This window comes from Brachycentrus maculatus, unplaced genomic scaffold (assembly GCF_059751285.1).
Source record: "Brachycentrus maculatus isolate JH-2025_06_01 unplaced genomic scaffold, ASM5975128v1 h1tg000566l, whole genome shotgun sequence".
In the NCBI taxonomy this organism is placed as follows: domain Eukaryota; kingdom Metazoa; phylum Arthropoda; class Insecta; order Trichoptera; family Brachycentridae; genus Brachycentrus; species Brachycentrus maculatus.
Window position 1 is genome coordinate 383996 of NW_028281308.1, and position 17732 is coordinate 401727.

Here is a 17732-nt window from a genome sequence, read left to right on the forward strand (position 1 = left end):
AATCTAAACACATGTAAATACAAAAATTGTGTACTATTTGATTAATTGTAAAAATGCTACAAACTAATATCTGTCTTTCCATTCTAAACATCAAAAATGTTTTGTAGTGAAGGGCGAGTTTTGTCCAGGATTTTAAAATTACACAACAATAAAAAAAAATGTTTTACACACCTTACAAATCAAATTATACAGTTACAGATAAAAAAAAAATCGAAATCGGTGTTGTAAAAACAAATTGGATGCCTCACAAATCTTATTGGTCGATTTACAAACCAAATTGGAGGCCTTACTAATCAAATTGGACAATGATTGGATGTTTCATTTTATAATGTTGTGCAACCACTCGTTCCCAGATGGCCAGAATTCCTTGGCGTTGAGTAACCATCTCATCGAGAGTGTCGAGAGCCTCGGGAGCGCACCTAATAGAAGATGGCAACTTTCAAAAATAGCTGGGAGTGCGTTTAGGGCATGCAAGCACCGCATTCAACAGTTTGAAGGTTGCCTGGAGATCAGATTTGAACTCTGTGAAGACCAAATGCGCCTAAATAACGAATTCGACTAATTACGTAGGTACCACGAAATTACCCTAAAGTAAATCATTTTGTCTATGTCCACCATCTGTCGCGAAATAGCGGTCGCATGACGTGTCTTTTGTATCTGTTCCATGTAAAGAATTCCCACTCACGAAGAAACCCCAGAAGGTAGAAAAGTAACTCGTGCATAAAAAATAAGTGAATAGGTACTATTGAGATCGTACAAACGAACTATATCAAAGCGTTCTTATTAAATTTCGAGCTAGGCAGGCAGGCCTCTAAATTCTCAACTGATTGCGCCGAATATAAGATGGAGAACTTGAAAGTTGAATTGGAAGATGTTGAAGGGGATACTCTGCGTGGAGAATTTCTCGAGAGTGTACCAGTGGCTGTAAAGAAAGAGATTATCCACAAAGAAAATTTAATTATCAAAACTGAAGTAGATAGTTATGATGATATTCTTGGTACTGGAGAAGAGGCGCCACGTTCCTATAAGACTGAACTGGGGAGCAGTTCTGAACCACACTCTAAACAAGGTGTAATGAGTATCCTCTATCCCGACAGCAAACGTGATATCCCAGTATCTGCAGTGAGCTTTAATGCTGAAGCGGGTGATCTACAACGAGGTACTCTCCATACTGGGGAAGAGACACGATGTTACGATACACTTGAGTCCGATATGATGTATGTAGAAGATCCTGTTAAGACTGAACGAGAGACAGACGATGAAGGGGATAATCTACACACTGTTGAAACGGGGACCAGTTCGGCAGTACCATCTACGGATATCGCGATCTTCACTAAGATGGATATAGATCTTCCTGATATTAAACTTGAATGTCTGAAATCCTCGAGCAGACATGAAGCTGAGTCTAGTAAGTAACAGTTGTCATATCTGCATACTTGTGAAAGCATACTGATTTTTTTACGGTACTTTTTAGGACACCTCAATGCACATACAAATATTGACGTCACTCTTGTTTTCTTAATTGCCTTTGGTACATTAGTCATACAAAAGTCAATAACTTATGGGTTTAACCAATAACTTAGTGCAAAATTTTCTTTTTGTTTTCAGGGTTAAAAATAAATGAAATAAAATCCACATTTTCAAAGCACACTAAGCATGTTCCTTTTAACGGTCGCAGAGAAAAAACAACTTGCTCAATGAAACGAAATATAGGGTTACGTCATATGTCGGCGCATACAGGGAAGAAACGATTCTTTTGTTCAGACTGTGATTATAAATGTTCACGGAAAAGAAATTTAAATAATCACACGAAAATTCACGCAAAATGTTCTCAGAAAGAAACTTTAAATAAACACGTGAATGTTCATACTGGTGAGAAATCCCTCTCTTGTTCACAGTGTGATTATAAATGTTCACGGAAACACAGTTTAAAGCGTCATTTGTCGATTCACACTGGTGACAAACCCTTTTCATGTTCAGAGTGTGATTATAAATGTTCAGAAAAAAGGAATTTAATGAGACACATGCATATTCACACTGGTGAAAAACCCTTCTCTTGTTCAGAGTGCGATTACAAAAGTTCTCAGAAAGGATCTTTAAATAATCACATGTCAATTCACACTGGTGAGAAACCCTTCGCTTGTTCAGTGTGTGATTATAAATGTTCACGGAAAGGAAAGTTGAAGGATCACATGTTAATTCACACTGGCGAAAAACCTTACGCTTGTCCAGAGTGTGATTATACGTGTTCACGGAAAGGGACTTTAATGAGGCACATGAAAATTCACGCTGGTGAGGAACCCTTCTCTTGTTCAGAGTGTGATTACAAATGTTTACAGAAAGGAAACTTAAAGCGTCACATATCAATTCACACTGGTGAGAAACCCTTCTCTTGTTCAGAGTGCGATTACAAATGTTCTCAGAAAGAATCTTTAAATAATCACATGTCAATTCACACTGGTGAGAAACCCTTCTCTTGTTCAGAATGTGATTATAAATGTTCACGGAAATCGGATTTAAATATACACATTAAAATTCACACTGGTGAAAAACCCTTCTCTTGTTTAGAATGTGATTATAAGTGTTCACAAAAAGTAAGGTTAAAGCGTCACTTGTCAATTCACACTGGTGAGAAACCCTTTTCTTGTTCAGAGTGCGTTTTCAAATGTTCTGAGAAAGCCACTTTAAATATACACATGAATATTCACAGTGTTGACAAACCCTTCTCTTGTTCAGTGTGTGACTACAAGTGTTCACGGAAAGGGTGTTTAAAGCGTCACATGTCGATTCACACTGGTGAGAAACCTTTTTCTTGTTCAGAGTGCGATTACAAATGTTTACAGAAAGGAATGTTGAAGAAACACATGTCGATTCACACTGGTGAGAAACCCTTCTCTTGTTCAGAGTGTGATTACAAGTTTTCACGGAAAGGAAATTTAAAGCGTCATATGGCAAAGCACACTGGTGAATAACCCTTCTCTCTTTCAGAGTGTGATTAAATGTTTAGTAAAAGGGAATTTCAATTTACATGGAAAGTCACACTGTTGTACGGAGTGTTTCCAATGTTCCATAAAGGTAGTTTAAAAGATCACTTGTTAACTCGTCAGTGACTTGCTGTGTGTAACAATTGAACAGCTCCGGGGACATTGATCAGCCTTGTTTCAATTCTTCGCCAACTTTCTCTTCCGCACAACTCTCTCCGCTTAGTATTACCGCCATCTCCTTACAAACTCCTCATCGATCTTCTGTCCTTGTAAGTCATTATTTAAGTATTTTTATTATATTAAGAATCTCGAAATGTTGTTTCCAGTCTACTTTATCAAGGCTTTTCTTAGATCAATACTGGTTAGGTTGTACAAACTTGTATTTATATACACAGTGAAATCAAGATATAATTTTGGTTTCACATTTTCTAATAATTTTAGTAAACTTTTGTAAACTTAGTTCATAAGATAAAATTGCTTCGCAAGAGAAGGCCTGTCAGGAATCCTAGATGCTTGATGTTGTAGGTTTGGTTAGGTGTTCAAAAAGCGCTAGCCATTTCTGTTTGGTATCTTAGAATCCCGCCTGTGAGAAAAAGCAAAATCCATGTTGTATTTATTTGCAACATCTGCGTAAAATAAAACTTTTTAATTAACAGCGCGAACCGGTGACAATGTAAGCCAACATTGAATTTGAAAATGATTTTCACCGGTTGATGGCAGTTGCGCATATAACATATTCGTAATATAATATGTTATACATATAATATTCGCATAAATAATATATTCGCCTCAACACAGGCTATGCCTAAAGAGCCGTAATAGGTATATATATATAAATATATATATATATATATATATATATATATATATATATATATATATATATATATATATATATATATATATATATATATATATATATATATATATATATATATATATATATATATATATATATATATATATATATATATATATATATATATATATATATATATATATATATATATATATATATATATATATATATATATATATATATATATATATATATATATATAAATATATATATATTAACTATCTACGAAAGATAAATAAAATCTTTGTATTATCAAACATTTTATTCCAAAAAAAAATTCAAAAAAATTTGCATTTAAAAACTTTGCTGCGTTGTATAGAGAATCACTGGACTCAATCGTTGCGTGCTGACAGTTTGAAAAATTGGGAAGTACTGCGAATTTTGCATATTAGGACTATAGACCGACCGTTCTACAATTGGTTGGGGAATTATGACATAGTAAATTCCTTGTTGATTCGACTGTTCTAAGGAAAGTGGTACATTTTCAACGAATCCCGTCTCATCTAACTCTTGAATCCTTTGCGATCCGGGAGAAGGAGCCGTCACCACTCCATCGGTCGAAGAGCTGTAGTTCTTTCCGGAAGATTCGCTCGATCGCGTTGTCACGCTGTCGACTTCCGCCGCAGGTTCGTCATCTTCTCCAGCAGCCGCCATATCCTCCGCTGCAACTGGCGTCATTTCTTCGTCCGCTCCGGTTGATGGTCGTTCGTAGACGTATTCCTTCGCATATTCCACTCTGGGAAGAGGCAGGGTCAGCCTGGCTCCTTGCGGCTTCCAACCCGACGGAGGATACGGTCCACTAACGGCGTCACTTGATTTCGGAAGAAGCGGGATCACTGCCAATTCTTCAGCATCTGAATCCGGGCTCGCTTCCTGCCTAGATAAGGGGGTTTTATTTGTTTCTCTCGGGAACCCACTGCTAACTACGACAAAAGCCAAAATCAAAGCCAAGCACTTCATTTTACGAGTTGGTGCCTTCGACTGACGCTGTACCATCTCTGCCCGTCCGTTTTATAGTCCCATGTTGGGTTCGTCTCTCCATTTTTAACAGCGGTAACTGCATTGCATCTTCGTAAGGACTAAGCCATTGTTTGGTTATAACCTTGCCTTGAGTTATAATATTATGGGTCTCTTTCTTGACCCTAAGAAACTTTGAGGCTTTGTACGTGCCTGCATTTTAAAGTACTCCAAATCGATAAGTCGGACATATCGCTACTCCTTTCAACAACGTCATATATTTTTTTTTAAAACTCGATTTTACAGGAGATCGTTTTTAAAGTTTAAGAATATAATGAAATGTATTAAAAATAAATATCAAGCCACTTATTGAACTTTTTACTGTGCAACATATCTTTTTAGGTAAAACCTGAATGTTTTTTCTTCATTTGAAAAATAATTTGGATATTAAAAATTATAATAAAGCAATACCTTTTCTTCAAAATGCAAAAACTACACTTTCTGCCCCGTAGCGGGTAAATATTAAGTTAAAAATATACCGCTTTTGCTGAGATGTAGTACATTTTCGGGGCATTCCGAAAACATGCACAACTGAAAATTGACGATTTTTGATATATGACGTTGTTGAGAGGAGTGAGCGATATATTGGAATTACAGTGAAGCCACGATATAACGGACTAATTGGGGGTGTAGGTTAAAGCCTAAAGTCCGTTATATAAAATTTGGTTTCAAATAAAAAGAAGAAAAACGTCCCTCTCCAAGCACTAGAGCTGTGTCCTTTTAGAGAAGGTCCTAATTATAAGATTGTATTAAGCAGAAATGTATAGAAATTGTATAAAAATTTAATTATTTTAAATAAATAAAATAAAATTAAACAAAGTCCTTTCTTTTATTTGATCACTACTTAGATATAATTTACCAATAATAAACTTCAACATCCAAGCGTAGTTCCATTCGCCAGGAACTACGCTTGGATGGCTTGACTCTGGCCAACATCTGTACCCGACAGACTATCCAGTTCTTTGGACACGTTGCGCGTGGCAACGAGGATAGCCTGGAACGACTAGTTGTGATCGGTAGCCTGGAGGGAAAGAGAGGGAGAGGAAGATCCCCCACACGATGGGCCGATAAAATTAAGGCAGCAGCAGGCCTCTCGGTGGTTGGAGCTACGTGCAGCGCAGTCAAGGGATAACTGGAGAAGAGTCATTGCTTCTGCAAGGGCCACAACCCTCAGCAATGAGGAATAAGACGGAGAAGAGAAACTTGAACAAAATTGTGTTTATTGTCTTGGGACACTCGTCGTGAAGTGACGTCGCTGTTTGATATCGACGCGCTTGCTTTCGGTAATCCTGCTTTGAATAAGCAATCATGTTTTGTTTGCCCTTTGGAAATTTAGAAACATAATTTGTAATTATCATATTACTGGACGTTTTTATTTTTTTATATTTGAATGAATTTTTTGACCGTTGTATTTGAAATTCGTTAAATCATCATCAAACCCTTATCCGCACCCCAATGGTGCATAGGGCACTGCTTCATATAAACGCAGTGTTATCTTGATCGTTAACACTCGGAGGAAAGGTGATCAGCCCTCCGCTTCAGGTATCAATCCAAGGTAATATTGAATAAATATTAATAATAATAATAATAAAACTCTTATCCGCACCCCAATGGTGCATAGGGCACTGCTTCATATAAACGCAGTGTTATCTTGATCGTTTACACATGAAGGAAAGGTGATCAGCCCTCCGCTTCAGGTATCAATCCAGGGTAATATTGAATAAATATTAATAATAACAATAATAAAACTCTTATCCGCACCCCAATGGTGCATAGGGCACTGCTTCATATAAACGCAGTTATATCTTAATCCTTTACACATGTAGGAAAGGTGATCAGCCCTCCGCTTCAGGTATTAATCCAAGGTAATATTAAATAAATATTAATAATAATAATAATAAAACTCTTATCCGCACCCCAATGGTGCATAGGGCACTGCTTCATATAAACGCAGTGTTATCTAAATCGTTTACACATGAAGGAAAGGTGATCAGCCCTCCGCTTCAGGTATCAATCCAGGGTAATATTGAATAAATATTAGAGTGAAAAAACACTAAAATTTATTTGATCCCCCTCCCCCGGGAAACGAACCCGAGCCGAGCGTGCTGACCATTACACAACGGAGACAGACAAAATAGAGTTAATGAAGGTCCGTTATATCGGGGTTTTACTGTATTTTGCTGCTCACAGGGAATTCAATTATTTGGGGTAATGTTTACCATTTTGAGTTCATGTTTTTGTTGGCAAATACCACTTTTTCTTGTATGATTTTTGTTATTTACACAAAATGTTTAAACAAGATTCCCATCTGTTGAGATAAAGAAAAATCTACTTTGGTTGAAAAAGAAAAAAGTCTGGGTATTTACAGGGCTTACAACCAGACTCGCGTCATAGGCTGGTTCAAGTAATCATTTTACACACGTGTTATATTCACCATTCTACCCATGATTGACAACCACACTAATAAAAAAATTTAAACCGATATTTATATCATATAATTGACGCGTTCTTTTGTGAGTGAGTTTTCATCTGCATCTATAGTTGAGTTGATTTAGCTTTTTTTATTTTCAGAAACCCTCGTGTAAATGTATCTAAGGTTTTTCCTGAATCATTTTACATACTGGGAGACGGCTGGAAACATTTTAGTAATTTTTTATTGAAAAATCATGTCCAGGGTGATTTGAAATAAAAATTTAAAAACATCTTTGTTTATATATATATATATATATATATATATATATATATATATATATATATATATATATATATATATATATATATATATATATATATATATATATATATATATATATATATATATATATATATATATATATATATATATATATATATATATATATATATATATATATATATATATATATATATATATATATATATATATGAGGAGATGCAATGAATGTGGAAGAGGTGAAGAATGTTTGCAAAGACAGAGTGGTGTGGCGTTTTATTCTCATGCTTATGTACTTATTAAAAAATTAATACTCATGTTTTATTATTACAAAAAGACTTCAATTTCATACTATTTCTGTGAGCCTAAACGGCTTATTATTAGAAATAGGTATCTAATTGTGGTAAAGTGGGTTCGAACCGAGAAACTCTGACTTTAGAGTTTGCGACACTAACCACGGGACCACAACCCGACACATTTATTTTGACCTCTCCTAGGAATTGAGCCCAGGATATCTAATACGGTAGCCGACGCGCTTAGGGTGTCAGAAATGAGGACTCTAAGGAGCATATCTGGCAAGAGTCTACGAGATAGAACAAGGAACGCCAGGATAAGGGAAATATGCGAGATGGAAGATGTCGTTAGGTGGGGAAGGCAACGAAGGAGACAATGGTATGCGCGTGTGAGGAGAATGGAACCATCCAGACTCCCCACATAGCACTGCACGGCCACCCCCAGGGCAGACCACCAAAGAGATGGATTGACAGCTGGGAATCGACATCGCAGGAAGCTGATCCCTCAAAAACAGGCCACAAGGCCTACACCAAGCAGAAGACGCAGAAGAAGAAGGGTATATATTATATTTATTTTTAACAACAAGTTTAGAAAGCTACACATGCTTCCATCTGTAACTTCCGAAACTTTCATTCATTCAAAGCCTTATCCACACCCCAATGGTGTATAGGGCACTGCATCATATAAACGCAGTGTTATCATTAACACACGAAGGAAAGGTGATCAGCCCTCCGCTTCAGGTACCAGTCCAGGGTCATATGAAATAAATATTAGAGTGAGAAAATCTTCCGAAACTTTTATTATTAACCATATCGCTCACTCCTTTCAAGAACGTCATAAATCAAAAATCGTGAATTTTGAGTTGTGCGTGTTTTCGGAATGCCCAGAAAACGTACTATATACCAGCAAAAGCGGCATATTTTTAACTTAATATTTACCCGCTACAGGGCAGAAAATGTTGTTTTTGCATTTTGATGAAAAGGTATTGTTTAATTTTTTTTTTTAAATATACTTAATATTTTTCAAATGGAGAAAAAACCTTCAGGTTTTACCTAAAAAGATCTGCTGCACAGTAAAATTTCAATAAGTGGCTTGATGTTTATTTTTAATACATTGTGATTTCTTTTTAAACTTTAAAAACGTTCTCCTGAAAAATCAAGTTTTTTGATTTATGACGTTCTTGAAAGGAGTGCGCGATATCCGCTCCCTAGGTGAAGCATATTGAATCCACAACTATCTCCAGGCTTTTCTGTCGGCTGCCAGCTCCCTCGCATCCTCCCAAGTCAGATCCGCGTATTTATATTTAATAATTCATATTATGTGTGCATTAATGTGCAAAGGCAAATAGCCGCAAGTTAAAAACAGTAGTTTTGAAATAAACGAGCTTATAGTTAACTTAAAATGATGCTTTTTGCCAGCACATATCACTCACTCCTTTCAACAACGTCATAAGTTTATTTAAAAAAAACTTGATTTTTCAGGAGATCGTTTTTAATGTTCAAAAATATAATCAAATGTATTAAAAATAAATATCAAGACACTTATTGAACTTTTTACTGTGCAACAGATCTTTTTAAGTAAAACCTGAAGGTTTTTTTCTCCATTTGGAAAATATTTAGTACATTTAAAAAAATAATTGAACAATACCTTTTCTTCAAAATGCAAAAACAACACTTTCTGCCCTGTAGCGGGTAAATATTAATATTATAATATTAAAAATATGCCTCTTTTGCTGGGATATAGTACATTTTCTGGGCATTCCGAAAACATGCTCAACTGAAAATTGACGATTTTTTATTTATGACGTTCTTGAAAGGAGTGAGCGTTGTATCAAATTAATAAAATTTTGCGGCTATTTGGATAATGAATATCTCGGTACAGGAAAAAGATGGAGCAAAGTCTGTGATTGTATATGATAGAGGCCAGGTATAAGAATACTTTGGGCCCTTTTTCGCCAAACAGCCGCAACTTGAGTTACGGCTAGTTGTCTTTACACATTAGTGCACGGGTGTGGAAGAGGTGCCCCTGATCTGGCGTTCTACCCTCTCAGGCTACGCGTGACAGTTAGTGTCAGATTTCCGCGTGCGAATATTAAAAGGTGCGATGTCCTTTCTGACCTTACAAAACCTTTGTATGTTTGCGTTAATTAAGAATGCAGACGAGGTTTTGCAGACTTCATTTAAATTCTGACCGCGTTGTCCGACTTTCATGCGATTGCTATCGGAAAACGATAGTACTACCATCTCATCGATAGGGGTTCTAAAAACCGAGCCAGAGGTGTCTCTTGACAAAATATTTCAACAACATTTTGAGTGTGTCCAAATACTTGTTCACAAATACAGATTATCTCCAATTATATGAATCGCTCACTCCTTTTAACAACGTCATATATCGAAAATCATCAACTTACAGATGTGCATGTTTTCGCAATGCCCAGAAAATGTACTATATCCCAGCAAAAGCGGCATATTTTTAACTTAATATTTACCCGCTACAGGACAGAAAGCGTTGTTTTTGCATTTTGAAGAAAAGGTATTGTTTAATTATTTTTTTAAACATGCTAAATATTTTTCAAATGGAGAAAAAACATTCAGGTTTTACCTTAAAAGATCTGTTGCACAGTAAAAAGATCAAAATGTGGCTTAGTATTTATTTTTAATATATTTCATTATATTTTTAAACTTTGAAAACGATCTCCTGAAAAATCAAGTTTTTTTTATATATGACGTTGAAAGGAGTGTCAACATAGATGAAGAATATGGAGGTCTGGGCATTTAAAAACTTCCAAAGAATTGAGCAGCGTGGTGTTCACTTAAACCAGCTTATGACGGTCGTAAGCCCTGTAAATGCCCAGACTTCTTCTATGATATTCTTCTTTATTTATGTTGAGATGAGCAACAACACACACAACGAAGGTTTGACAGTCCCAAGAATTAACAATAAATATGGGAGTCCAACACTGCAATATATCGTTACAAATATTTTTAATTTGTTGCCGACGGAGGTTAGAGGTCAAAATAAAATATGGAACAAAGGCAAAATAAAGGAATGGGTAAATGATCAAGAGTTAATTCTATGAAAATTGTAAAATGTTTATATTCTTAATTTTTCTCTCTTTGTGTGTGTATACAGTATTAGGTTGAAATAGTTAAAAACAATAAAAAAAATGTATTAAAAAAGAACTCCACCGACAAGACACATAAGGTGGCTTGGTGGGTCTCTGTATTTTTTTTAAATATGTTTAAAATCATGATTTAAATAAATGTATACAATTTGTGTTAATAAAAAAAACCTTGGACGGAAGTGAAACATGGAGTTGGCTAAAGAAGGAAGAAAAGAGACTGAACGCAGTCAAAATGCCATCTCTCTTCTGAGAGATGGCATTTTGAATGTGCAACAAAACGATGTATGATAGATGTTCGAATAGTGAAATAAGGAAGGAATGCAAGGCTGAGACAAGCATTATCGATAAAATTAAGAAAGGTGTGTTGAGATGGTTTGGACATGTGGAACGTATGAGTGAGGAAAGAACGGCCAAACAAAATTATGAGGAATTTATATACATGATTATTTTATTAAAATTGAACACTTGAATATTCAACTTTAATGAGTTTTATTTATATATACGACTAGTTTCGAAAACGACAGATGTTTTCATCTTCTGGTGCAAATTAAAACTAACGAACAAAAAATATATTTAGGTGTATATATAGGTTAATAAATATATGGAAGGGAAATTATATAAAAGGGATTATATTAAAAAAAATAATAAACTACACCTACAGCACTGGATAATGAATGATCTTTCGTGTGATTACATAGGTGACAGCATGTGTGATTACGATCGGAATTAATCGATGTTCTTGTAGCTCAAACGTATGCGGGAACAGCCGACATGACGCCCGATATAAGCAAGGAGTCGACACCGTCTTGTCACATTGTCACCAGTCATCGCGCTCTACGTGTTCTCTGGGCAGAGCTGACTAGGGCTGTGGTCGTCACCAATACAGGTAAACTCCTAAACGCACCATCACCTATACACAGAGTGCATCCTCTGTAGGCAGAAAAGCGGTGCCTACCCTGGACTACTCGCGTTCCATATAGAAAAACGACCAGTGCCTACTCGGCTGTCGAAACTGTAAACAAAACACAGTAAGGGACATTTTTTTGTAGTACGTTTTTTTTTGCATTTTTGGATTAAGTAGATTCTACTTAATCCAAAAATAAGTCCAAAAATGCAAAAAAACGTACTTCCAAAAAATGTCCCTTACTTTGTTTTAAATTTGGACAGCCGTGAAGTTCTAGTGATTCAAGAACAAGGTTTTTAAATTGGTTCATATATATAGAACATCCAAGAATTTGAGTAGTGTGTAGATTCTACTTAGTCCAAAAATGCAAAAAAACCTACTACAAAAAAAATGTCCCTTACTGTGTTTTAAATTTGGACAGCCGTTCACTAGAGACATCTATTGGTGAGATGTAAAGAAGCTTTTCACTAAGCAGAAACTCTCATATTAGATGACGGTCGTCAGCCCTGTAAATGCCCAGATTTCCATATTCTTCTTCATCTTTGATGAGATGTGAATAGAATTGTCGGTTTCAGAGCATGCTATCGGCGACCGTGTGGTTGGCGCTGGCGGCGGGCGCGTGGGCGCAGTGGGGCGCGTGGGTCGCGTGCTCGCGGCCCGGGGAGCCGAGCTCCTTCTTCCTGAAGGCGCCCAAGTCGGTGCCCCGCGCGGGGCGCTCCGCCCCCGGGGACTTCGAGAGCTTCTTCCTCAAGGCCTCCAAGTCCGTGCCCAGAGTGGGCCGGCGGAACGGCGGCGGAAACGTGAATAAACTTAATTAACTAACTAACTAAAAGGCGAATCAGTTGGCTTGGCCATGTACTCCGCATGCCTCTCGAGAGCCGCCATCAAGCTCGCCTCCTTTACAAGGCATCAGGTTCCCGACCACTGCTGACACTTTTCGTCGACAGTTCTCGTCAGAACTTCGGGACGTGGATCTGACTTGGGAGGATGCAAGGGAGCTGGCAGCCGACAGAAAAGCCTGGAGACAGTTTGTGGACTCCATATGCTCCACCTAGGGAGCGGATATGGTTAATATTTAACATAACTAATTAACTAACTAACCATCACGCCGTAGGCAGAGAGAATCGAACGCCACACCACTGTGTCTTTGCTAAAATTCTTCGCCTCTTCTACATTCGTGCATGAATGAATGAAAACTTTATTTTTAGAAAAATTACATTTTTAACTCTTTTTTCACTCTTCTACATTACATGAATGAATGAAAACTTTATTTTTAGATGGAAATTACATTTTTAACTCTTTTTTAGCTCTTCTACAATACATGAATTAATGAAAACTTTATTTTTAGATGGAAATTACATTTTTTAAGGTGGAGTTACGTTTTTATTATTTAAATTTCATTTTTTAACTCTTTTTTCACTCTTCTACATTCATGCACGCTTGAATGAAAACTTTATTTTTAGATGGAAATTACATTTTTTAACTCTTTTTTCACTCTTCTACATTACATGAATGAATGAAAACTTTATTTTTAGATGGACATTACATTTTTTAAGGTGGAGACTGACCGGAGCATTTCTTCGTAACGTAACGTTTTGATTATTTAAATTACATTTTTTAAGGTGGAGACTGACCGGAGCATTTCTTCGTAACGTAACGTTTTTATTATTTAAATTACATTTTTTAAGGTGGAGACTGACAGGAGCATTTCGACTTAACGTAACGTCGTAACATCGTTCGTGGCGAGCATCAGCGAGCATCCGAAACTATGGATGGAGCGCTCGGCTCGCTGTACTGACTATACGAATGCTCGCATCGTAACGTGTTACGTTACAACAAAATGGCTCCGGTCAGTCCCCACCATTGTATGCTCAAAATTATTCATATTTAATGCATTTACTTTGTGGTTAGTCATTTTTACTTTATATATATATATATATATATATATATATATATATATATATATATATATATATATATATATATATATATATATATATATATATATATACATATACATATCTTTTTTTTTTAAATGTTAGTAATATAAGTATGTAACTACTCACCGAGATTTTTTTGTCTACCGGTTTCGAGACGTACGCGTCTCTTCGTCAGGACAAAGAGACGGGTACGTCTCGAAACCGGTGACATAAAAATCTCGGTGAGTGGTTATATATTTATTTATTATTTAAATATATCTTTTTAGGGATTGCATCAAGCGAATGTAGTGTCCTTTGCACCATTGGGTAATGAAACAATGAAAATGTGAATATTTTAGTATTTGAATAAATATTTTTTTACAGATTGACTATCCCGACAGCTTGTATCGGCAGTGGTTGAACAGCGAATATCCAACACCCCAAACTCTGATCACGAACCAATACGGTAAGCAATGCAGTGGTTAGTGTGCCAGGCTTCCGTGCATCAATTTTCACTTCTTTTACAATTATCAATTTTATCTACGTTCCAGGTGATTTATATATTACATCTGTATTCCAGAGAATTTATGTATTATTCCAGATAATTTATATATTTAACATCTAGAATCCAGATAATTTATATATTTTTTTTTATTTGTTCGGGAATTGTACAGCTTTACATTTGGTTAAAGTATATATTAAAAAATAGTTACATTAATAAAAATAAAGCCAATTTCACAATTCCACATTTCATCTATATTAAAGATAATTTATGAATTACATCTTTATTCCATAGAATTTATGTATCATTCCAGATAATTTATCTATTAAATCTATATTCCAGGTAATTTATATATTACATCTATTTTCCAGATAATTTATATAATACATCTATATTCCAGAGAATTTATGTATCATTTCAATTAATTTATGAATCATCCCAGATAATTTATATATTACATCTAGATTCCAGACAATTTATCTACTACATCTTTGTTCCAGAGAATTTCCAAGATGACGTATCGGAGGACTCGGACAATGAACAGCCGCAGACGTTCTATCCAGATCCAGACTCCAGCCGCCGATTTGCGGAATATCTCTCCGCGCTTCCGGCGCGATTCGACCAGGACACGCTGTCCCACAGGCGACGGCCATCTTACGAGATGACTTCCCCGGACACCGGCCGTAGGATGCAGGATAATCTCAACAAGGAACTCGAAGAGGCTCGCTATCAGGCTATAGTTTAATACGAAGGCACCCGGAACGCACGCTTTATATACGGCCCACTCTTAATGACAGTCTCACTCAACCACTCCTGAAGAGATCATTCTTCTTATACGTACTGTGTATGCAGTCCACTCTTAATGACAGTCTCACTCAACCACTCCTGAAGAGATCATTCTTCTTCTACGTACTATGTATGCAGTCCACTCTTAATGACAGTCTCACTCAACCACTCCTGAAGAGATCATTCTTCTTCTACGTACTGTGTATGCAGTCCACTCTTAATGACAGTCCCACTCAACCACTCCTGAAGAGATCATTCTTCTATTACGTACTATGTATGCATTCCACTCTTATTGACAGTCTAACCCAACCACTCCTGAAGAGATCATTCTTCTTCTACGTACTGTGTATGCTCCCCTCAACGATTTATAATCATTGTTTTATATTACAATAAGTAAAGAAACCCAGATTTGTGAACAAGGATAAGGAAACATCCAAAATATTGTGTACGTTGTGAATTTTTTATCAAATTTTTATTTAATATCACCTTAGACTGTACCTTGCTTCTCGTACCATAAATGTATGTAGCTCTCCGTCGTTACGACGCAGTGCCCAACGCTACATTGGGTGGTGATGAGAAGGAGAATAATAATGTGTACATGAGCTTGGACGTGGAAGTTGTGCTCCAACGTGGCGTAGAAGGCTTTGTTTTTAATTGTAGTGGATAATAAGCAAAGAAGACGTTTCAAAATGACAGATTTTTTTATTTGATCGTTTACATAACTACAATAATGTGCCCTTACTAGTTTTCTCGTGCCTTTTTATTCCTCAAAATAATATAATAATAACACTTTTTAAAAATGCATTACTCGTACCACCCCAACCAATATCCCCATACTGTTGAATAGGCTAGCGTTAAGAGTAGGATTTTTTTTACTTATTCTATTAAAACAAGGATGTTTGATAAATATATGTATGTCCAAGATAAGTTAGATTTATCTTCACAGCGTAGTAAATACGTTTATGCATTAATTTTTAAATTAAACACAGATTTTTTGAGTCTAATAAGTTGTATTTGATTAAAATTAATATTGTGATAGTTGTTTCACCTAGTTATGGCATTTTCAAACGAATGTCATGCCATAACTAGGCGAAACGATAGTCACAATATTAATTTTTATGTATTTTAATTTATTACAACTTAGAAGACTTAAAAAATCTGTGTTTGATTTGAAAATTGATGCAAAAATTAAAATGGAATTCTACAAATTAAACGCCAAATCAATAAATAGTTCAAACGTTATCTTCTGATTGTTGTACCGGCCCAACGAGGCTTTCGTTGTAAAGATATGTACACACTTGCAGACTAAATTGTGTAGGAACCAACCGCAAAGTCTGCGAACAATTATAATTTTGCAAGAACTAGTGCGGACGTGTTTCATAGACCGAGTTATCAATCTCTGTCCAGATACGAGATACAGGTTTTTCTCTTCAAATAGGATATTTAACAAACCAAATTGGACGTATTTTATAAAAAAAGCTAGACTTTTCAAACATATATTCAAAGTAGTATTCATGATTCATCCCAGTATTGAAATCCTGTCTGAAAACTTCAGTACGCATCACCCGCACAGACTATGACAGCGCGCCGCGCAGGCTTGCCAACTTGACGACTAACGCACTCGCTAGTCTTAAGAATAATTGATGTGGGCAGGTATTTACACTCAAGATATATGTTGTAATACGAATATATTTTTAAAAATTCTACATTTTTTATAAAATATAATATAACGTCCAATTTGTTTTGTAAAACGTCCAATTTTATTTGGAAAGGCGTCGAATTTGGTTTGTTAAACGTACAATTTGAGACGAATAACCTGTAGCTACTATGCAAACGCATATGACGGGTCATCATCTTCATCAGTGCATGCAGTTTAGATATAATATTTGTCAGCATTTACACTGTGACTTTAAACAATTACTTTTTTCCACAAGTGTGTACTTACCTTAAATTTTGTCTACTAGTACGCCATCTACTGCGTTCAAAATTTAAAGAAACCTGCTTATAGTCACGACACACATTGGAAGGAGTTGATTGGGCAAAAACTTCGAGATTTGAGGTATAGAACACATGGACCAATGTTTTTTATAAATTAGGATATATTTAAATATACATATATATCGTAGTCATATAGGAGAAAGTGACTAACAAAACGTAAAATGTTCAGGAGGGCCATTCGAGTCACTTTTGCTTGGCAAGAAAATGAACATCAATGCAGTTAGTCATTTTTAACAAGTCAATATATTATACTGCTAAGTTTAAAATCCCTTGTGATTTTTTCAGGGCAGTATTAAGCTAGTTAGATATCAAATAGTCAATGATCACGTTTTTGTAAAAACATGCACTTGGTCACTTTCTCCTGGATGACTACGATATGTGTGTGTGAGTGTGTGTATTTGATGTATTTTTCTAGTCATTTTATTAAAAATAGACTTACGTTTTAATAATATTAATATTATATAATGGTGATGACAATATTTTAAAATATAATATAACGCAAACGCAATGAATCCAGTTTTATTTTTTACATAAAAAACCCTTTCTTCTGTGATCAAATCAGTATGGTTAGACGAAATTCCCGGATTCAAATCCCATAGGAGAATCAAAATGAAGTGATCGATCTCTCAAACGAATGTGCGGAAAAAACGATG

The 17732-nt window shown here is 35.7% G+C and overlaps 1 protein-coding gene across 3 annotated transcripts; it reads left to right on the forward strand.

Moving 5' to 3' along the window:
• The first annotated feature begins 626 nt into the window (after window positions 1-626).
• Window positions 627-15772, forward strand: LOC148301398 (uncharacterized). 3 transcript variants are annotated; one of them, XM_088273311.1, is made up of 5 exons: window positions 2976-3253; window positions 11716-11856; window positions 12435-12674; window positions 14178-14259; window positions 14796-15772. In XM_088273311.1, the coding sequence occupies exons 3-5, from the start codon at window positions 12453-12455 to the stop codon at window positions 15038-15040; spliced, it is 549 nt and encodes a 182-aa protein (XP_088129437.1). In that variant the 5' UTR covers window positions 2976-3253; window positions 11716-11856; window positions 12435-12452; the 3' UTR covers window positions 15041-15772. The 3 variants fall into 3 exon arrangements, 2 of the variants coding, with proteins under 2 accessions (XP_088129437.1, XP_088129435.1); XM_088273309.1 differs by having other exon boundaries at window positions 12450-12674; XR_015838797.1 differs by lacking the exons at window positions 12435-12674; window positions 14178-14259; window positions 14796-15772 and adding an exon at window positions 627-1408 and having other exon boundaries at window positions 1609-3253; window positions 11716-11850.
• The last annotated feature ends 1960 nt before the right edge of the window (window positions 15773-17732 follow it).